At 35.7% G+C, this 23,401-nt stretch overlaps 1 protein-coding gene across 1 annotated transcript in view; it reads right to left on the bottom strand.

Annotated features, from left to right (window-relative positions):
* Nucleotides 1-1,113: 1,113 nt before the first annotated feature.
* The window catches only part of SPAG1 (sperm associated antigen 1), a 46,897-nt gene continuing 24,609 nt past the window's right edge, over nucleotides 1,114-23,401 (bottom strand). Inside the window, exons 11-19 of the mRNA XM_082499599.1 lie at nucleotides 19,758-20,183; nucleotides 19,275-19,374; nucleotides 16,137-16,289; nucleotides 11,794-11,969; nucleotides 8,634-8,775; nucleotides 7,616-7,742; nucleotides 4,020-4,184; nucleotides 1,651-2,028; nucleotides 1,114-1,494 (exon numbers count right to left, since the gene is read on the bottom strand). Of these exons, the coding sequence (XP_082355725.1) occupies nucleotides 1,363-1,494; nucleotides 1,651-2,028; nucleotides 4,020-4,184; nucleotides 7,616-7,742; nucleotides 8,634-8,775; nucleotides 11,794-11,969; nucleotides 16,137-16,289; nucleotides 19,275-19,374; nucleotides 19,758-20,183 (1,799 nt within the window). The 3' untranslated portion in view covers nucleotides 1,114-1,362. The remainder of the gene's footprint in view (nucleotides 1,495-1,650; nucleotides 2,029-4,019; nucleotides 4,185-7,615; nucleotides 7,743-8,633; nucleotides 8,776-11,793; nucleotides 11,970-16,136; nucleotides 16,290-19,274; nucleotides 19,375-19,757; nucleotides 20,184-23,401) is intronic.

The following is a 23,401-nucleotide window of genomic DNA, read 5'->3' as shown; positions in this document are numbered from 1 at the left end:
TTCCACCCTGACTGAAGAATGAAATTAGCACTTCGTTGGTTAAATACCATTGGTAATGCAAAGATTAGATGAGTGATGGAACTCTCCTGAACACATGACAATCTCATAAAAAGAAGGCATTTAAGAACAAAAACATCAGTTGTACTGACAATGCTTCAGGAATTAAAAACCTCATTTTAGTACTCCAAGACAAAACTCATAACCCACACCTCAGAATTATAAGCCTAAAGAGTGCAGAACCAGAAGAATGTGAAGAAAACACTTTTTTATTAATATACACCTGAGAAAAATTTTCATTAGAACAACATTCTTAATGATATTTCTGCAGCACTAGCAAGTTTGTTATACATTTATATCACATGTGCAAAGAAGGCATTGGGATATTTGAAAAATTTGAAAGCTTCATCTTGAAAGAAGGAGCTTTGTCAGAATCAAATATAAAACACAAGTACTGCCTAAAATAATAATTAAAAAAAAAAATCATACTGGTCCACAAAATGGTTTTACTTCTAGCTTTATAAATATGTCTGTAAACAGAAATAGCTGGTGTTTTAAATAACCTGATTACAAAACTCAGAGTTAAATATTTTTATTGCTAAGTGCAGCCACTTCTTCTCCTGTTTACCACTGTCACTTCAAAAGCCATGCAGACCAGCAGTCCTTCCACACACACAGAAAACAAATAATTCTCTGTGCACTAAAAGTTACTCACTTGTTAATAATTTTAAAAACATACCCACTTATTAAATATTTAATTATTTTAATTCAAAGTGTTCTATGACAAGCTACTATATTATTCATTCATTCACCTTTGCTGCTAAGCTGTATTGCACCAAAAATATTTAAATCTGTTTTGTATAGACGAGGGACAGTGAAGAAACAGATGGCCTCTAATAGTTTATCTGAAAAATGTTAATACTTTTTGTAAACTCATTTTAGCAAAGCTATTGCTAACTGACCCGTTTAAGACACTTTATCACCAGAACACATAACTCACAAAATGATATAGCAAATGATAACTAAAAGTGTATTACCTATCGTACCATCAAGATATTTCACATTATATATATAATGTAAAATATATTTTTATATATATAATTAACAAAGTCTAAATAATATCAGTATGCCATATAACATATTCTGTCCAGTAACAAAGACATGCATTAAATTCTACAGATCAAAAATGTATACAACTACAAGAAAAAAAGAGCAGCAAGTTTTAAATGTGCATATGCTGTCAAAACAAAATAGAGTTCAAACAGTACGCGTAAAGACCCACTTCAACCCATGCAAGTCTGCAGAGTTCATACATCCATCTCATAAACATGAACTGTATGCATGCAACCAATAAATTTTAACTTCTTAAAGTTCATAAGCCTTTTTAAGGCTCTCAAGATCTTCCAAAGAGTACTGATTATTCTGGGTTTCTGAAAGTAAGCCAAACAGCTGCTGAACTTGTTCTTTTTCATTTTTGCTAAGAAGGGCCAGCACCACCTGAAAAAACACATTATTTTATAATTAGCACAGGCTGATTGAAAATTGTAGTATTTGACAGAGATACAAAAATCAGTGTATCATTTCCTTTTAAGATATGAGAATTTCCTTTCAGTTTCTGTTGAACTTAAGTATGCATTCAATCTAGGTTCTTACCTTAAATCTTTCTGCTTTGCTCAAGTAAAAGAGGTGCTGATATACAAGGCCAGGATCTTTTCCAACTACATAATATTCCAATGACTGGATAAAAATCAAAAAAATGTCTCCTTCAAGTTTGTTACTTAGGAGCACTGGCAATTTTTTTGGATCAGTAATTGTTAAAAGATCTGCACAAGCAGCTTTATCCTTACTGGTATTCACTGCGTTTATAATCTGACCAAAGTCATAAGCATTAGATGGTTCAGAAATAAGCAGTTTCTCAGAGGTCTTCAGTGGCACACTGTTTTGAATTGCTTCCTTTGAAGTAACATTATCAGTCACAACATCTTCTGATGTGGCAAACTGCCTTTCTTCCTGTTCATCAGATTCAGTCACCTTCACAAAGCAAATGGAACAATACATTTTAATGTGGACATGCAGATAACCTGAAGCTTCATAAACTGCATGCTTATATCCATCAATAACGATGCTAAATTAAAGTTAGCATTTTACTTGTTGTGAAAGAAAAGCATCTATGTTTTTTTAGGTCCTACCTCCCCCCAGAATAGTACCTCTCTAATTCATCTTTAAAGGTTTGTAGTCAAAAGTATTTTACATTTCCTTTCACTGCTTGGCACTCCACTGTAGAAAGACAACTGAGGACCACTGGGAGAAAGCTAAGGAGGACGGTATATATATATATTAAATGTGAAGCTGCAGAACGCAAGCAGAACTGAAATCAAGTCACCAGATACCCACGTTTCATTTCATTGCTGTGCCTTCAGAACAGTACAGGTATCCAGCAGCCGTATCAGGTTGCTGTTGGGAGTCTCACTGTGAAAGGAGAAAGCTCAGCATGGTCTAACTGCCTGAGTACCCACTTAACTTCTCACGAGTTTGCAGCCTGTGCCGAGTTTCATGAATCAGTCGCTAGAAAATTAATCATGGGTTCAACTACATTTGCTAAAATCCATTTCAAGCTATGAAGAGTTGTGGAATTAATATAAACTGACTAAATTCTCATTGAACGTACTCTTTTCAATGGATGTCAAGGTTTTCGGAAAGTCTGAACATACTGTACGGCATAGCACAGTGTTGTGCTGCGAGCTAGATTTGTCACTTTTGGGAAATACTGCACTGAGCTTATAGACATTTTGTTCTATTTTTTCAACAATCCTTAGTATCAAGAGAAATCTTGACTGTCTTACATAGAATTCTAGCTTGATTAAAATGGAATAATAATAAATCCCAGTTTCTACTCAAATTTTCCTTACTCTTCTTTGCAGTCTGTGTTCATAGAACTACCTTGTACTACAGCAGATAAGATAGGGAAGACTCTCTAAGGCGGCAGCTGTAATCATGACAGCAAACACAAATGCTTCCTGCCCCACCCCTAGAAAAATTACCGCTGCCAGTAATGTAGTTAGCTGGTTTCCAAACAATGCAGTCACTTCCCAAACCTCCTCTAAACACTCTCCAGGTCCCTTTGTTTGTCACAACTCAGAGCTTAACTAACACTATACCCGGCTTACAGTAGTTACATAAAATCCCAGGAACTCGTGACAACGTGAAGTGTTTCAACAGAGCAAGTTGTTTCTGTATTAATAATTGCAGTTTCCACTACACCACCTTTTTGAAATTACATTATCAAATTACACTATCACTCCATGGACTGGTAACTATGTATTTTAACTCTATATTTTAAAATGAAAAGGGAGAAAAACCCCATTCTTAAAGGACCAGCAAAGCTACAATCCAAAAATATCAGATGACTGCAAAAAATCCTTTTGTTGCCTAATTCTACCCAGAACTCTGCAAGGCTAACATTTTGATCCAGTATGTAACATTAGATCACATGTTTCTTTTATAAGATCCTACAGATGTTTTACCCATACTCTTGGTCTTTAAGGCAGGATTTCATTCTTCAGACCAATAACTTCTACTACTAGTGCAAGAACTGCCAGCACGCCTGCTGACAATGAACCTTTGCCAGCACAGCCCCAGAGGCTCCCTGAGCAGCACAAACTTTAAAAGCAAAATTGCTATTTGACAGCCACATTCCCTAAAACAGGTATTTCAAAGCCTAAGCAGCTTTTTTTTTTTTTTTAAAGGAGCATATCCTCAAGTTTGGTGTGATGTAAATGCACTTTTTTCCATTTCTGGTGTGGTTCTGAAAACACTTCGAAGCAGTCCAAGCTTTGCTATAGAATGTAATGGACACTAAACATACATTCAAGTAACCTCCAATATGCCCTCAAAATAACACGGAAAACACAGCACCACCCCCAAAAAATGTAGAGCTAAAAAGTGCAAAACAAAAGCTTTAATATTATCTCTTCAAATGTGTGGCTTCTGTGCTGCCTGCTTTTAAAAATGAACAGGTATACCTCTTTTATGGTTATTTTCTTCCTTTGCTTTTGTTGACTGCCAGCTACAGCACTGCTGTGAAGGTTAAGCAGTTGGGTTACCTCTTCTAGTTCATTTTTTGCTTCAAGAACATTTGGATCTATTAGAAGTACTCTGTTGAAATCATCAACACTGGCTTGATAATTCTGTAAGTAGAAGGGAAAATTATTTTTTTTCATAAGCACACCAGTAGAAAAATAATTTTAACTACCACACTGTCCTTTACAATTAAGAAAAACAAAATGCTAGGATCTTGACATTAAGCATACAAAAATAATCTAAATACAGACAGTGTAATTTCATTAGAGGGAAAAAAGGAAATTGAGGATGAGTTTGAGTTAGTATTTTTTTTACTACATACTTCTGTATTAAATGTGTAATATGAAATAATTTATTCTGAGAAACATATTCCCTGTATCAGAGAATATATTATTGAAGACTGCTGCTTTTAAGCATAATTGCTTACAGTGCTAACACTTCCTCAAGATTAATATAATATGAGTCCATCAACGGTTTGCATATTTGCTTTGCCAATAAAAGAGAGTTAAATTAAGCATGGATTAAAAATACACCTAATCTTTGTGGGCTTCAATCCCAATAGACCAACTCCTACAGTCTGAGAAGGGAAATTTTTGGTAATACTTGAGAAAATTGGGATTATGTTATGAACTCTGGGATAAACAGGATTAGGACAAACACAGCAACAGAGTGGCATTAGGACACAGTTCCTCAATAATCAGTCTTGCCATTTGTTTAATGTTTTTATTTCAAATGTTAATGTTAGGAATTATGATTTTTTTACACTAAATTTTCTGGAGAGACAATAGCATCAATTCTGAGGAAGACTGGACTATCACATACAAAAGTCAAAACATCTTAAGGGCTGGAGTATATAAAAAAAAAAATAATTAAATGTAGCAGTAAATAGTAGAAGACCATGCAGACAGTAAAAGATCAACATAGAATGGTTTAGGTTGGAAGGGACCTTGAAGATCATCGAATTCCAAACCCCCTGCCATAGGCAGGGACACCTCCTACTAGACTAGGTTGCTCAAAGCCCCATCCAACCTGGCCTATATCACCTCCAGGGATGGGGCCTCAACATAATTTCTTCGTGTGAGGGACCTAATATTTCTTCTGTTCTGAAGCAGTATTATAAGGTCACTGTAAGTCATTCATTATAATGAAAAAACCCCTCATGTACCAGTTGAGGTATTTCCTCAGCATCTCATCTGTAATAAAAGCACTAACGTACAATCACTAATATTCTCTTTCCTACATGGAGTATTTTGTTCAATACTGATGACCAGTATTCAAGGTGCAGAGAGACTGCAGTAAGTCTGTAAGTGAACTAAAGTCTGCTATACAATGAAAGAAGAGCAAGAGAACTAGAACCTTAGAACTTAGAACTACAACTAGCCTTACCAAATGAATGCAGAAAGGGGGCAGATTGCTTTCATCAGAAAACAGCTACTAATCAAGCCAAACCATTTAAATTACAGATGTGAAGATTCACAACTACAGAGAAATGAGATTCTGCAACAGAATTCTTAAAAAAGTCACAAGGGTCAGCAAACAAAACCCTCCTGGATTTAAAATTGCAGCCTGCCAGACTTGTCCACAAAAATCATACAAGATGGTTGTACCCAAAGCAAGAGACTGGACTATCAACTGTAGGAGATGTGGTCCAGGGTCCTGTGTCCTATGTTACAGGCCTAATTCATCACACAAGCATGCTCTTTTCCTGATCTTCCCTTAACTACATCTCAGTAAATCTATAAAACCCCCTCATTTACTACATTAAATTCCACTGCAGCTTTTGTGGTTAAATATCTGGATATTTATACACAAACAACATGTCCCAGCTTAGTTAGGACTTTGCCAAACTACATGCTTTTAGCTCTTAAATTTTTCATTACAGAGTCAATTGTCAGCCTCAAATCACTTGTGTTGCTTTCTCTGGTTTTACGAATCACTCACATCCCTGGAATTAGCAATAACAAAAGCATTAAATCCGACCACAACAAAACAATTTGGGAGTCCCCAGATCAGACTGTTCTGAAGGAATCCATGAACAGTGCATTTCAGGTTATGTCTTCAGTAATACAAAAATAGCAATTTTTTTCTAGGATACTCAAAAAAGCAGAAGTTATTTCTCCAATTCTTGACATTCTTCACTAGTGTGTGATTCCCTTTTTTGACTGGTAGAATCACTATGTACCTTTGCTCACATTTATACTAATTTTTTATCAGCTTCAGCAACATGAGGTTACAGATGATTAATACCAGGTAGCTTGGTACAGTTACAGAAAAGATTTTACACAAAATTAAGACTTTTCACCCTCTTTTAAAATTAATCAAAGCAAACTTTCAAAATTTCATAGCTGCTGTTAACAGAGGAACAAATTTATCACAGATGAAAGATATGAAAGATCCCATGGTCCCTATGGCTTGCACTTGGAATTATAGCATTGGATGAGAATAGGCTAAGAACAAACAGATTGTCCTCAGGTGATTTGTAAGCTGAGAGACAATCAGGTAATTTTTTGTTAAGGCATCAAACATAACGAAGCGCTGAGGTAAGTATTCATTTGATGGACACTGCTGAAACTTGGTGGATGCTTGGAATGATCACCTCCAGTTATAAAGAGCAACATAGCAGAAAGCACTTAAGATGCTTGCTTAAAGACACTCGTAAAATTTAATATAAAGTAAATTATGATAGGTGCCATCACAAGCCTACAGAAGTAATAATTCAATAACAGGTAAGAGCTGAAAGGTAGGGTAAGGATTGCTATGAAAGAATTATGAAGTGTAGATGCTAATTGACCTCACTGAAGAAAGGGAAGCAACAGAGGGACAGACAAAAGGAACAACATGGTTCAAGTGATGGCACATGAGATTTGCAGTCACATTCAGGATGGATATGAGCAATATAAATCTCCATTTATGACTATCAGGTAAAAGGACACTCAAGAAACAGTGTGTAAGATGAGCACAGTACAGACACCACCACTATTGTGTAGATAGAAAGGAAAAGGTTGAGCACCGACACTGTCAACAGAGTGAGAAAGTAGGTTACTGCAAAGGTTCGTAATGTGTTTGGGGAGTGAAGAGAGAGGACGAAGATAAAACCCTGGTTTAATATGACAATCACTTAAATATGAGCAGATGCCAAAAGACAGCTTGAGATTGTAGTTTGGACAGATGAAGACAGACTTGGAGAGAATCGGTTTGTCATCAGTAAAGATACAGAAAACACCCTGACAGAAAAAACAGGCTGGGATATCCAGAATAATATTCCAACATTAGAACAGAGTTGAAACTTGCTTAACCAATCTCCAGTCAAACCTCATTTATTCCAATATTCTTGTATTTTCTCAAGTTATTACAAGTCAACATGCCGGTTTTTATGTTGCAAAAATATTTATATAATATTTTATGTATGCCTAATGCTCTATAAAGTAATAAATCAGCACTGCATACTTTGTATTCACCCATTTACTGCAACTGCCTTTGAAGAGGATAAGCAAGTTTAGAAGTGCTTAAGAATACCTGCCATGCTCTTTTTCCTCACCTGTAATCCTTTGTACGCTAGTGCTCTTCTATAAAAAGCTTTAATATTAGAATCTTCTATCTGAAGAACATGATCACAATCTTGCTTAGCCTCTTCATATTTATACAGTTTCAAGTAACAGAGAGCTCTAACACAGAAAAACAGAATATACTGCAATATAAGTAATTCTACAGTGCTGTAGTGCCAACAGTAACTGACTCATAAATGTTCATTACAGTACTTCATACAATCCAGACTCAATGTGGTATTTTTTAAAGTACATCAAACCCAGTAAGTATTAATAACATCACTGAATGGAGTTAGAGACTGCCAATTCCTGCAATGAGTCAAAATTCCAAGTACAACCAATGCTTGAAGTTAGGCAGATATGTAAGTATTTTAAAAGCAGAGCCTATGTTAGTATATGATAGTACAGTAGTTGATATAGTAAGCCATTCTGGGTACAAAAGGTGCTCTAGATTAAATAAGCAATACTGCTTTCTGCACCTAATTATTACGTGGAAGACTCCTATTCAAGTACTGGCCTAATCAAATCCTTCTTAAGTTTGTGAAAGCTGATAAGATTATATAATAAAGAACTATGCTGCAGAATTAGGTCAACCTTTAAAATAATGCTGTTGTATGACCATGTTCCTACTTTTATTCTCTCAAAATGTACATTTTCTCTGAATTATTACTCTTCATATTTGATATACCGCTACTGCATGTTAGTTTTTAATTAAAATCATACCAGTATTCTGAACAAATGCTGCAAAATGCTATGCTAATTGTAACTTTTACTGTTGCTTGCTCTATTTACATAAAGATTTTAAGATACATAACAGTGACATTAATACTTGCTACCCTTGGAAAATAATGCAGTTTAACAAAAAATATATTTTGTTATTAGAAACACTCATCAAGTGGGAAAAAAAAATCCTTTTTTTACAACAGTGACTAAAGGGATGCAAAATCTGTATTTGCAGTGAGAAAATGTTATTTTTATCCCACAACATGGGGTTAGATTTTACGTCTTTACCTGTTAGTGTAGATAGTACATTCCTCGGTATTTAACTTCATGCATTCACTGTATTTATTTACCGCTTCTTCATATTTACCCTTTTTTACAAATTCATTCCCTTCATTTTTTAATGTCTTGAACTTCTCCTCAGCTTTCTCACCTACATTACAAAAGGATCACAGTGTTACATAAGAAGGTCAGTTCATTAAGGGTAGCTGAATAATCTACCCAGACTAAGAATAAATGACTGGCAATTGGAGTATCTTTTCAGTATGCACATTGCCATTTCTGTCCCAGATCTCCCTGCTGCACTAAGAAATATGTAAACTACTGTATCTACACTTGGCACAACACATACTTCCCCATGCACCAGGGTAACTATTTTGCTGAAAATAATGCGAATGCAACAGACAGCTCTATGCTTCCACCTCCTTCTGTCCACTCCTTCAGTGTGGTAGAGGGACTATGTATCTCCACTGAGATACCAGTTTTATTTACAAGGGTGGAGATTAATCCTGCTGATTAAAAGGCCTTCTAGATCTTTACCATCACACCGAGGTGGCCATAATTTGGTCTAATATTCTTTTGGCAACCAACTATATATCATAATTATTATGCTAAATTGATAATGACAAACAAATCATCACATCAGTAGGGGTTAGTGATACATCAGTAATATTCTGTAAATAACTACTTATAAAAGATGCTCTGAGGAACCTGAAAACACCTAACTATACTTTTTAAACTAATATTGTGTTCTTCCATAATTGTATTTTCTTCTAAACTCCACATCATTTGTTGCACATGCTTCTGGGGTAGACTACAATTTTTAGCAACATTTGCAGTGGAAAACCAATCCTGACTGCAGTTTCATGTCTCTGTTGTGAGCAAACAATAATTAGTAACATAGCACTAAGTAAATCATAATGGAAAAATCTACTTTTTGTACCTTGCTAAAGAATATGAGCCCCTTGCCAAGCTTCAGGCTTTAAACACTGTATATAACCATTATTTTAATTATTTTAACCAATAATTAAATTTGGTGAGTTCTTTTATAAAACCACGGCAGTCTCCCATGGTGGAAAACTACATGTGGACTTGGGGAAAAAATTCAGTAATGATGTGAAACCAGAACAGATGTATGCAAGAAACACAACTAAATTATAACTCAATTTGTAAGACACGAAAACCAACAGACTATTGTTGCAAAAAAGCATCAGCCACCAGTAAGTCTTAACTACTGACTGAACATTATTGCTGGCACACTTCTAGCACCAGCTATCACTGTCAGGTCCCACTGGTTTAGTAAAGGCCCAAGAAGGAAAGCACATCCTTAGAGACAGCCTTCAGGGAAGAAAATGCTTAGACAGTCTTCATTTAATATTTCTAAAAACAAAGCCTAACCAAAGTCCACTCTATTTGAAATAGACTAAGGCGTGTTTTGCAGCAAAACGCCACAAGAGCACACTTCATGAAGACGATGGCCAGTCTGTTAACTTTCCTAACAGGCTAAACATGATCACTAGTGTTCTCAGGAACCACTTACCTATATACTATTCACTGCAATGATCTTCAAATTCTCTCTCTTAACAAAGTTACACAATGTTATATAGATCCAAATTTACTACTTAAAAGGTATAAATAGGTTGGTTATACATTGAAACAAAAATCCAACAACTTGTGTTCCATAATAACAGAAAAAGCCTGGAGTACAATCAGTACAACAAAAAGCACTTTCCAAGCAAAGCACTTATGCTTAATAGCAACAATTGTGCAAAATATCAGTTTTCTACTTCATTTAAAAAAAAAACCAAAACCACAGTTAAACCCAATTGCTACCCAATGCTTAAGAGTGATGAATCAGTAATGACATACACTGACAACAACTGTAATGAAAATACTTGTCGCTGGACGTTTTAAAAAGTAGAGTAAAATTTGTAGCAATTCAATTGTGCTTAAATTATAAACATGCCTCATGTTTCTTAAATGAAAAATAATTTTCTGCAGCATTATTGAAGTTTAATATGCACTACTATTCAAATTGTATATAAATCACACTATTACAGGTTTCTAGAACTTGTCTTGTTCTTGAGAAAATGTTCAATTCTCATAAACACACATATTTGTAAGTTGTCTTTACATCAGGTACAAATAAATTCAATGCTATCTGAAAGATAATTTTAAAGTCATTAAATCCGTAGTGCCCAAGAGCACAGATTATTTGAGGACATACATTACTGCAGTAATGCATTATGGATGGATAACCCTATCACTGCTATGTATTTGGCCAGCAACCCAATTATGCATTGCAGCCTCCCCTGTGTTAAGCAAGGGGAGATTATCTTCAGCACTACTTTTCTTTGTACTGAAATAAACTCAAAGTTGAGTAAAAAAATCATACAGTTAAGCCTTTGCAAAAGGAATGTTTAATTTCAATAAATACTGAATGAAAAAGGTTCCTTCACCTGATTTACTGGAGGAGAAAAATGGAAACTGCAAGGGGGGGGGAGGGAGGGGAGGGGGGGGGGATCAGGAGGGAGAAAGTTTCCTAAAGGAGTTAAGCACTCAGTGCTTATGTGTAAACAAGTCCAGAACTAACATCTTTGAAAGATGACTACTAAATGGCCACTGTCAAAGTTAGAATCCATCCTAAGAAAAACATAAAAGTCAAGAGTGTTCTTCTATAGCCCATTTCACTAACTACTAGTCACCTACAAGTCTACCCTTTCTATTCTGAAGTAATGCTTTCATGGACAATTAAATGACAGCTTCAGATTATGCAGCTGATTATGTTACTGAGGTTGGGTGTTTGTCTAGGTGGTGGGGTTTTTGGACAAAACTGTTTTATGACTGTAGTATGATGTCAGGGAAACTACTGATATTTGTGACAGCACTCAATATACTGCTGATGAGTATTTCTGCTGTATTTTATTTTACATAACTTCAGAAATTACATGCTGCAAACCACATCACTTTGCTTAAAAAAAATTATCATCATTGTGGCTCTATAAAGCGCATTAAAACCAATCAGGTAAAAGACCATCACCTAACTTGGCTTTTCACAAGGGTCTCTGATAAATATTTTCTAAAAGTTTCTTTGACATTATTAAATCATATTCCAGTTTTCGATTAAAATTATTTTATTTTTTGTATATATATTCACATTAGCTCTACATACGATTCATCTGCAACTGTTCTTCTCTGTTGGTATCTGTAGTACTTCTTGGCTTACTGTCTGAAGTAAAGTTTCCTCCATCCCACCTGTGTAGCTGAGCTGCAACTGGGACAACTGGAATCGGCGGCAGTTTCTCCCTCCAACTGGGACCATCCTGATCTATTAAAGTCTTTGTTATTCTGAAAGAGAAAAGCCCCACCAACATGAATTTTCATATCTTTAACTCATGCTTTAATAACTTACACCCAAATTAAATAATGCAATGTTCCAATTTTTCAAAAAACAACTGAACCGTTATTCTTAGGACTAATTTAAAAAAAGATTGTCACATCAGTCAACTGTACTGCACTCATTTAAGATTTAGATTTTTTTACTTTTTAGAGTATTCATGCTAGCATTTAGATGACAAGAGGCTGACTTCAGCATGATCTGTAAACATTTAAGCATATGACTGATTTTGCAACTAAGCTCTAAACACTGCCTACCAAATGCAATAAAGAAATAGGAAAAAAAAGATTTATTTATTTTGTTTACTTTTCTCAGCTGTTCATAAGTGTTATTTGTAACAAGTGTAGATTATAATATCCTCAGACAAAGCGTGGTATGTAAATTTGCCAATGTCAAATGAAACTTCTTACACAACAATTCTCTGAATAATCAATGCAGGTCACAAAGTAAGTATTAAGTTGCATTTTATAAAACAGTCAGAAACTCATCAATCAATCATTCTTTATCCCCATTTAAAAATGCTAAGAAAATAGAAAAAAAATAATGTAGTCTTTCTTAAACCAACACACACATATATATATATATAGGTCAACTATTTCCATACATGAGAGGTTCAATCCAAAATCCATTCAACTAGGAGTTTCTCATTGCTGTGATACATTTTGGAGAAAGACCTAAGTAAACATAATGAGCAAAGCCATAGAAGACTTCATGGTACTATTACAATTTTTGTAATTTTTTTTTAAAGAAAAAACAAACAAATATTAATCAATTATGAGAACAAGATAAACATCTTCTAATCTCAAAATGAGCTTAAGGGTCATGTTCAACTGATAAGTGTAATACCTACTTTAACATAGGAAAATTCTAAATTGAATAGTAAAGCAAGTCACACTGATGCTACAGCAAATAAAACTTAGATTTGTATATTAGGTGCATTTTCACCTAACACAGGTATAAAAAAAACATACTACATGAATATACATGCAAAAAACCCCTCCAAATTAAGAACACTGAATGTGACAAGGCTGTTTGTAGAGCTATATAATGTGTGACTTTATGTATTACATAAAGTTGCATGAAACATACTGTTTCTTATATTTTTGAATTGAAAATAAGTTTCTTCATACACAGAATATCACATTTCGTAGTATTATCTAGTTGCTTTACTTGTTTTCTAGGTGAACAAGAAGAATATTTTTCTGTGTGTTAGTTGTATATGCCCTTCCAGTGGCTCTCCTCTACCTGTGTCATTCCTAGCAATATATTATAGGACATACCAACAAAGCAGCTTGTCCAACTTGTGTTTTGCTCTAATTTTACTAAAACTTCAGGGTTTTTAATGATAGTCTGAATTCAATTTGTAAGTAAAATGTGGCATATCATCATAAATTAAACAGCCCTAAGATTTACTCAGGTTGTTTTATTAGAGAACAAAACTGTACGCTTCACATTAAAAAGTCAATTCATTCCGTTTAGGTATTTCTCATAGAAAGTAGCAGAATAATTCTACAGTAAACCACGGTTCCATTGACTTCCTGTTTAATTTCTCTCCATTAATCATAATTAGCTTAACAAGTTGGACCAAAAACCTGATTTACTTCATCAATATAAACAGAAAGGATCCTGCAGTATTTCATGATCAATCGACTTCTTGTAATACAATAATGTAAGCATAGTCGTTCGCAAAAATGCATACCCAAGTGCCATGATTAGTTTAAGAAGTACAGGTATCTCATGAAAAAACGGGAACAAATGCACTCATTCCCTACCACCAATACCCTAACTTGACCCAACAATCCTGCAGGTTTGGAGTTTATCACAAATTTCTTTGGATAAAACTCATATGGGATTTTGTAATAAAAGCTCCCATCCTATCTAATGCAATTTGCTAACTGATGTCAAAGGACTTGAGATGACTGGAATGAAATTCCAATTTAGTAGATGGAAATGCATATTGACCTACAAAGAGCTTCGTATTTCTAACAGCAAATAATAACACACTCACTCAAGAAGAAATTAAAATACACAAAGTAGGAAATTCATTGATGTTCACAAGGGTAGGAAAATGCCACTAATTAAAAGCGTGCTTGAAATGCATTCTCCTGTGACTTGGCACACACCATTAAAAGAAACAGTCCTTCCAATTTATCTAAAAATCACTTCAGGATAGCAAATAAAAGACACAATTCAATAGCATCTAATCCACATGATAAACACTCAAATAACTGTTTATACTTGTTTTCAGTTGACTTCGTAAAAATACGTACTTACATTCTTAATTACTTCCTTTTCATTGCAAAATCAAGGCTTTATTTTTTTTGATAGCAAAATCAAGGTAAAGGCTTTATATTAAAAATTCTACTTGTCTTTTACATGTGAATTATTAGAAATATTAGACTGAACACTCATTCTATTCTAAGATTTTTGGAAAGCCCGCTTAGTTAGGTAAGTACAGAAAGACAAGCCTTAACACAATTTGTCAAACCTTCAGACACAAGTAGGATGATGAGTTTTTCCTGTCAGCTTCCTACAGCATCACCATCCAATTTCCTGCAGGAACTTAAAACTAAAGAAATCCTCCAATAAAAGCATAATGTTAAGACCCAATATTCCTAGTATTAAAAAAAATTAAATTACATTTTGGGGTTGTCTCCTGCAGTTGAAAGGCAGAAGAGGAACTACCATTTTTTGTTAAAATTAATTTTTAAAAAGGTCTGATACTTTGGAAATGAGAATGAATATTTTGGTAAACCATTTCAGTTTAATTCATAAATGATAAAACATTAAAAAATAAATTATAGTAAAACTTCAATTACGCAGGAGGTCTAGGCTTTAGAAACTAAGAATTTGCAAGCAAAAATGAATTACCAGCAGAAGAGAAGAAGGAAGAAGCAGCTGAAATAAGGTGATGGGTTGCCAGGGAGGAAAGAGTAATGAGTAGTGAAGCTAAAAACATAAGGAAGGCCTAGAGAGGAGAAAAGGAAGAGTGTTAAGGGGGAAAAAAGGAAATAAGCTTATTACTAAGCAAGTTACAAGTCAAGCAGAAATATGAAAAGAGTATCTACAGATAAAATAAGCCAGGAAGTTTTAAAAAAAAGAATAATAATCACACAGATATCAGGATGAGCAGTTACCTCACCAATCCAAGTGCTCTATTATCAGTGGAGATACAGGAGATCAGTAACAATTTGCTGTGTTATCAAATATAAGACTTCTAAGAGGAGATGATAAAGTGTCATGATCTCCTTTGGCCACCTCTAGTCAAATAAGCAGGATTTAAAGATATTATGGACTTTTTAATGAAGTAAAGATGTAAGTGCTCATGGCCTTGCCTTAAAAAGAAAAAAGACTGGATTCCATTGTTAAAAGTTGCATGCATGTGGATTCCTGCTCAATGATTAATGGCTGTTCTGCTTTCCTAAATATTTTCTGCCCATTAAAAGAAAAAAAAAGAAAGAAAAGGGAATGGAAAATCCTATCATTCATGCATTTAAGTACCTACCATACATTAATGAGAACACAATTACAATAGGTGTATACACTAATTTTACACTATTAAAATACAATTATAGCAATTGAGACATCTCTCTTGGAAGCAAGAATTAATGTTGGAAGTATTAATACTTAAGTTAAAAATACTATTCAATTATATTTTTTACACCTCTAAGCTTTGTAGCCAACCACTGTATCAAGCTACTTCAGTGTTTACACAACTGCAGCATACAGGTTTCACCTAACATAAATCTCCAACTGCCACAGGAAGACTGCTAATATGAAAAGGAAACAGAAATGTCAGAGAAAAGGTACGGACCTTAAAATATTACTTTACATGGTATCAAGTACAACTTAGGAAAGAAAACAAGTTCTAACACCAGTGATAAAAGCCTTTAAAATACTACATTTTTAAAACAGAAAGTGACCTGCTGCTGGCAGAGAAAAACTGTGAAGCTATGGGGAAACAACTAAATGAAACAGCCAGACCTCCAGTTATAAAGCACTAGTTGTGACAACCCTGCCACTGAGGGATACAGAACACAGGAAACACGTAAACCAAACAAAATTGAATTCTACTTTTCTATTTGGATGGATATCAGAAAAATTGTAAATGGAGTTACCTATTAGCACTATCATTTGCTGCTTGGATGCTGCTGTCTATTTGTAGGACTGTTTTATAATCAATGTAGGCCTGTCGATATCGCTCCATAGACTCATTTGCCATTGCTCGTCGTAGAAGAGGCTTAAGGGAAAATGGCTGAAGCTCCAGAGCTCTGGAGAAAACAAAAGAAAAAAGCAGGATTGAAACAGAGTAACTGAAATAATATTAATAAAACTATTTTATGATATACATGACTATACGTAACAACTTTGTGATTTCCGATGGGCCTTACAGTAACATAACCAAGTGGTTTGTATTAATACCCTAAATGACATGCAGTTATGAAATCGTTAGTGCTTTTACTACAACTTACTCTACTCAAATCCCTATCTTCCATCTGAAAAACTACTTTCATCACCAAGAAAAGATTACTGTAATGGCAGCTGTTTAAAAGCAAAAGCTATTTTTCTTAAGTCATGCCTAGATCTACAGATTTCAAGTATACGGTGCTTTTGTCTATATGATTTTCAGTTCTTCTTCCTTACTGAGCTCAACCCCTGACACCATGCAATTAGAACTCCTTCCAAACACCATGTGCTTTTCCAGCAATATGAAGCAGCAGTCCACAGAGCCTTTAAGACTGTCTTTTATTAATCAATGACTCTTGCTAAAGAGAGAGAGGCTTTGAAATACTGAAATTAAGAGGAGTCTAGTCAATTAGATTTCATGGAATCAAAGTAATTCAGGCTGTGACGTCCCTAGTCTAACTTTCTGCTACAGACAGGGTCAGCTCTGAGATCAGACAAGGTTGCTCAGGGCTTTATCCAATTGGGCCTTGAAAACCTCCAAGGGAATCTCTGCACAACATCTCTGGGCAACCTGTTGCAATGCCCACACTGTTCATGGGGAAAAGATTTCTTCTAATGCACAGTCCAAAACTTGTGTGGTTCAATTTTGGCTGTTGTGTCTTGTCCTTCCACAATGCACTACAAGAAAGAGCCGGGATCTCTGGATAATCTCCTCATAGGTACTGGCAGGCTGCTGTCAGGACCCCTGGAAGCCATTCTCCTCTAAGCTGAACAAACCCAGCTCCCTTGGTCTCTCCTCTTCAGGCAAGTGCTCCAGAGTTCACAATCACCTCAGTGATACTTCACTCAAGTCACTCCAGTTGATCACTATCTTTCTTGTACTGGGAAGCCAAAAACTGACACAGTTATCATAGATGTTGTCTAACATGCTGACTACAAGGGGATAATCACTTCCCTCAATCCACTGGCTGTGCTCCTGTTTATAAGCCCAGGAGGCTGTTGGCCTTCTTTGCTGTAAATTGGCTTTGCACTGTTACTCCTCCTAAAGCTAGAGAAACAATGATTTCTAGAATAAACATTTCCAATTTCCATTTCATAAATATTTCCAACATCCCATTTCTCTTTACGTTGCTGAATGCATTTGAAAAATACAACAGTGTACAACATCATAGACCCTACAAAACCTCTGCAAAAATGCTTGAGATTCTATAAATTAGAAAAACATTAATGCAATTTCAGGTTCCTAACATCAAGAGTGAAGAAAAAAACAACCATAAATAAATTCAGTAGAAGACAAACACTGCTTGAAGAACAGCATCAGTGGGAACAGAAAACTACATTTCCAGGGTAGAATGCAAAGATAATACAGCCAGGTACCAAACCACACCACAGTACTAAATAAAATAACATTAATGCATAGGAGTTCTATTTCACTCTCTGTAACAAGAATCAAAGGCACCCCAAATCAGAGTCTTGAGACAAAGAAATCCAACAGAGGGGTTTTGATACAGTTCTAAGCCCTAAATAGCTAAAACTTAGTAAGGGATAAATGTTCAATACTTATTTTTATATCACAAATATAAGCCCTACATAATTTTTACTTTGCAATCAAGTAACTTATTTGTAGATCATCCTTTATGTTGTGTTGCCTAGAGAAGATTTAATTGACATTGCTTAATTCACGTGTGTTTGCAGTTTTGCAGTTCTGCTTCCCAGTCTCTAGATTATTTCTACCTCTGTTGTGCTTGGTGAGCATCGTGGGTCCTTGTGTATTCAGAAAATATGCATGACATTAAGGACACTATCATTAAGTACTAAGAAAATAAGCTTCCAATTGGTAAGAATACAAACCCCAAAACCTTTGTATTACTGATTTCAGTTGAAGTCTTACATACTTCAGACCTCCCGAACAGAAAAATGTGATGGCTGTTAAACATGCCATCCTGTTTTATCAGCCAGCTGTCTATGGTCCTGCATCTGTTTTAACAAAATATTGTTAACAAGTAAATTTTTTCAGATGACATTTTCAAAAAACTTTTCTGTCAGGTAGAATATATACAGTAAGTCAAATATTTGGTTAATACAAAGTTATGTGGATATTTTATTTTCAGTTTTGGGTTGTTTTTTTTTTTTTTTAAACACTTGGGTTGTGCTGTAAAAAAATGCAACTGACTAATTAATATAATTTCTAACTGTCTTGGGATCCTTTTTTGCACCTTAAGCCTCAGTCTTACTAACACTATATATAAAAATATAAAAAAGAAATCCAGCAATAATATAGTGGAAGGCAGTGTTTGGAAGTTATTGAAGGTGTCTGATACTCTCTGACTCCTGTATCCTTAAAAGCCACAATATGCAGAAAAATTTTAGCTCAATTCATGAACAGCTGTAATTACTGTTTATAACTATGCCAATTATATATTTTAAAAAAACAAAATAAGTCAACAAACCAAACACAGAGAACACACATATATACACCACACACACGATTGAAAGCAATTTCCAACACTGTGATAAGCATCTGGCTTAACAAAGCTTTTACACCTGAGTTACTACATAGCATCACTGAAGCAAGCCTGCTTTTATATTAAAAATTTTAACCCTGCTATGCATTTCTGCATACACAAGAAGCCTAATAACTGCCCTCACACAGTAAGACAGTAACTTAAAAGTTCCTCCTTTCCTAGGTTCCATGCAACTGTTTACATAACTGACAGTTATCTGTCATTTAGACAGGGAATCAAACTTTACTGGATTGTGCTAAGTCAAACTGCAATAACAATCTATCAATTAAACTGTTTAATCATCATCAGGAATGTTGTTGCTCTACATGGGAGGTTGCAATTTACCTGTTACAATCCTGAATGCAGTCACTGCAGTTGCCTTCTTTGAGGTAACACGCTGCTCTGTTTGAGTACAAGACACTTAAATCATCTGGACTGTGTTCTCCTAAAAGAAGTTACAATTAAAATCAAATACCATTACTAAAATGACATTCAAGAATTAAAGACTTGCAGACTGTAACATGGACTGCAGTGATGCAGTTTGCTGACAATGCAAAGCTGTAAGGAGCTTTTCTTTATCATGTCCCCTAGAATATTCAAACACATAAATAAAAGCTAACAGCTCTGCCCCACGGAAGCTAAAAGACTATTTTACTCATCTTTCTATATTTTGTACCACGTGAATTATCCTCTACTGACAATGACAAAGAATTTACTGCACAGCAACTCCTGCCACAAATCCAGGGCTAGGCTAGGTTAGTTCATTTGTAGTTCCTTTAAATAATCTAAATAATAATCCTAGATTTAAGTATAGGGTTTTGCACTCACCTAGACCCATGACATACTCAATTGCCTCCGAGTATTTGAGCACAGCTTCTCCAAACTGTCCACTCTTAAATAACTCGTTTCCTTCACATTTTAGTTTTGCCGCAGTAGGAGGAAGTGAAGTAGAACTGCCACCACCAGCCGACTGAGCCCCTGCTCCGTGCGATCTGGAGATCTCAGCTTCGGGGCTTTCACCCTTTAGATCACCCTGTAAATAGCCATTAACTTCACCTTCATGGTCTGAAAAATGCTTTTGTGTTTTTTTCTCTGATGTGTCTTTTTTTAATCCGCTCTCAGTAGATTCCTTCTGCTTCTGTGTCTCTCTGTCTTCAGCCTTACTGCCGCCTCCTTTGCTATGAAACTTTCTCTGCGAGTTCCCCATCGCAGCCTCCTCAGCAGCCGCCGCTCCTCTCACTGGCACGCCAATTTCTACAGGGACGTTAATGAGCCGAGTTAGAGATTGCATCATCAGAAGAAACTATCGTCCTGGCAAAAGAGGGGTGTACAGCTGAAGAACACGGTAACAAATCCTCCAGGCATCTTAATGTTAGGAAGATTTATTTGCCTCAGAAAACGCTTCCAAGAACACAGAAAAATTCCTACTTACATGTCACTTGAAATTATCCCTAAGAACATGTGACTGTGAAATCTCATTCCTCCTTGCTGGGCACGTTGTGAACCCCTGTTCTGTAGTGTCAGAATGGTACAGAGTTCACCTTGAAATTAACTCTTTAAATACTGGCTGTTACGGTACTGAGACTTTGATTTTCCGTGACCAAATCAAAATGCTTGCATGTTAAAATTAGAACACACAGCTAATGGTGTACACTTCAAAACTCTCCTCAAATACAACATAGAATAGGAGGAATAAAAGCTTATACATCATTCTTAAAAAGGTTTCATTTAAACACGTCGAAAAGCCTTTATAGAAAGTTCAGATCATTCAATTTTCACTACTATTATTAAATTAATTAGGAAAAAAAATCATACAATGAAGGTATCCAGTATTAACATAAATAATTTCCTTATTCACCTGAATTCCTAACAGATTACCACCACAGTACTCAAATACCGATTTCAGCACAATGCCTGACTCTTGATACTACCAGTCACACAAAGGCAACTCTGTGTTTTCATACCATGAATTAAGATACTGGGGTTTCACCTTCCCTGAACTTGATGTGCTCATCCATCCAACAGGATTTTTTCTTGCCTTGATATACTGGAGTGATACCTCCAATTGACTCAAACCAAACTTCTGAAGTTGACTGAATATGTATAAACTCCAGGTTCCTCCAAATTACAGATTTTTTTTAATGCACAAAATGTTACTGAAATCAAACTGAACAGGTTGGGAAAGAATAAGATTTTTACAAACAATAGATTCCCTAGTGCCTAATAGACAAAATCTCCAACGGCATCCTTCCTAGTTGTGGTCTCTGTTTTGAAATACTGCGTTTAATAATAAGTTCATACTCCACAGTGGGAACAATGATAGGATAAAGCTATTCTACCCTCATAGACATTTTTATAAAACTTAAAAGTAAATTACTTGTATTTGAGACTTCCATTCATTCATCCATCCATCAAATTTGGCAGTGCCAAATACGCCAAAAAGTTTTAAAGTCTATTTGGTAGGGTGGATGAATGTAAAAGGCTAGCTGGCCAGATGAGTAAAGACACTAGTACTATAATAATTTCCTTAGGATACATGCTAAAATACTTCTGTGTTACATCCACCAAAACAGAGAATACTCTGTATATCTTCTACTACAAAAAAAAAAAAGAAAAGGAAAAAACATTTTTAAATGTCACAGACAAACAGGTGATAGAACAAGTTTTAAAAAAAAATTCTACAGCAAAACGCTATTGAAAAGCATCCCAACTGCTAGAGACAAAGAAAAGGCAAGAAAGGCAAATAACGTGTGATGTGAATGTCATTAATACAAATGTCATTTCCTGAATACGGGAGAAAATTTCCTGAAGATGAAGTGCACAGAATCAATTCTGAATTAAACAGGGAACATTTATAGCATTTGGAATCCCCCTGAAAATAAGAATACTCATAATTAACTTGCTGAGCTGTCAGGTTATGCTAATTGCCTAAATATTTCTGGACTGAGTAAACACCATGCACAAAATTGTATAGGTATGTTTGTCAAATCTAATTATGTTTTTCAGTTTCAGTGTTTGTAACATAAACAATACTCCTGTATTGTCTCTACAGAGAAACATATTCATGAAAGCTCTATTCTGGGCTTTGCCTTAAAAAAAAAAAAAAATAAAATAGAGCTTATGAACTTTTCCAAAAACAAAAAAGTCTAGATGCACTATAAATTTCAAAGACAAGTTAAACAAAGGTACTGAAAAGGATGGATAGGATTTTGACCAGAATGACAACAAATACAAGCTAGGAAAAAAATCATATTAGTACTAAAATAATGAACTTGGAATGGAAGGACTATCATAAACCAAAAGCCATTAAAAACTCCAAAAGGAATATTTGAAGTGTTGTTTTTGTAATGGATGACATCATCTTTCATTTAAAATTCATTTCTGGCTACACAAAGCATTTATCCTCCAGAAGCGTGGCACAAAAATAGTGGTGGCAGAATGAAAAGCAACATACCTAAGTTTAGTTCACAATGAACTTGCCTATTATGAAGACAGAAAACATTTTCAACTTATTTGCTCTGGACTAGCTACATATGAAGGCAACTGGAATGGTCCAAATCTCCACAGATTAATTTTTAATTATTTTGATTAATTTTTTGTTTTGTGCCACATACGGTCAGCAAATATGTTTTTGTATTAAGTATTCTCAGTTTAGCTGATTGAGATTGTACCTGGATTGTTCTGAGGCAGAACACGTAACACAAGTGCAAGGTCCTGCACTTGGGGAGGAAGACTGCTAGGCACTAGTACAGGTTAGGGGCGGACCTGCTGGGAAGTAGCTCGGAGGAGAAGGATCTGGGGGTTGTGGTAGACAGTAAATTATCCATGGCCCAGCAATGTGCCCTTGTCGCCAAAAGGGCCAATGGAATCCTGGGCTGCATAGGGAAGAGTGTGGCCGGTAGGTCGAGGGAGGTCATTCTCCCCCTCTACTCTGCACTGGTGAGGCCACAACTGTTATACGGTGTCCAATTTTAGGCTCCCCAGTTCAAGAGGGACAGGGAACTGCTGGAGTGAGTCCAGCGAAGGGCAACTAAGATGATTAAGGGCTTGGAGCATCTGCCTTATGAGGAAAGGCTGAGAGAGCTGGGACTCTTTAGCCTGGAGAAGAGAAGGCTGAGGGGAGACCTTATTATGGCATACAAGTATCTAAAGGGTGGGTTGAAGGAGGATGGAGCCAGGCTCTTTTCAATGGTTCCAAGTAACAGGACGAGGGGCAATGGGCACAAGTTAGAACACAGGAAGTTCCATTCAAATACACGGAAAAACTTCTTTACGGTGAGGGTGACAGAGCACTGGAACAGGCTGCCCAGGGAGGTTGTGGAGTCCCCTTCTCTGGAGATTTTCCAGACCCGCCTGGATGCAGTCCTGAGTAATGTGCTCTAGGCAATCCTGCTTTAGCAGGGGAGTTGGACTAGATGATCTCTAGAGGTCCCTTCCAACTCTGATAATTCTGTGATTCTGTGATTCTGTAA

This window comes from Vanellus vanellus (genome assembly GCF_965231255.1).
Source record: "Vanellus vanellus genome assembly, chromosome: 2".
Classification (NCBI taxonomy): domain Eukaryota; kingdom Metazoa; phylum Chordata; class Aves; order Charadriiformes; family Charadriidae; genus Vanellus; species Vanellus vanellus.
The sequence above is the reverse complement of the archived record's forward strand: the minus strand, read 5'-3'. Positions and strand labels throughout refer to the sequence as shown.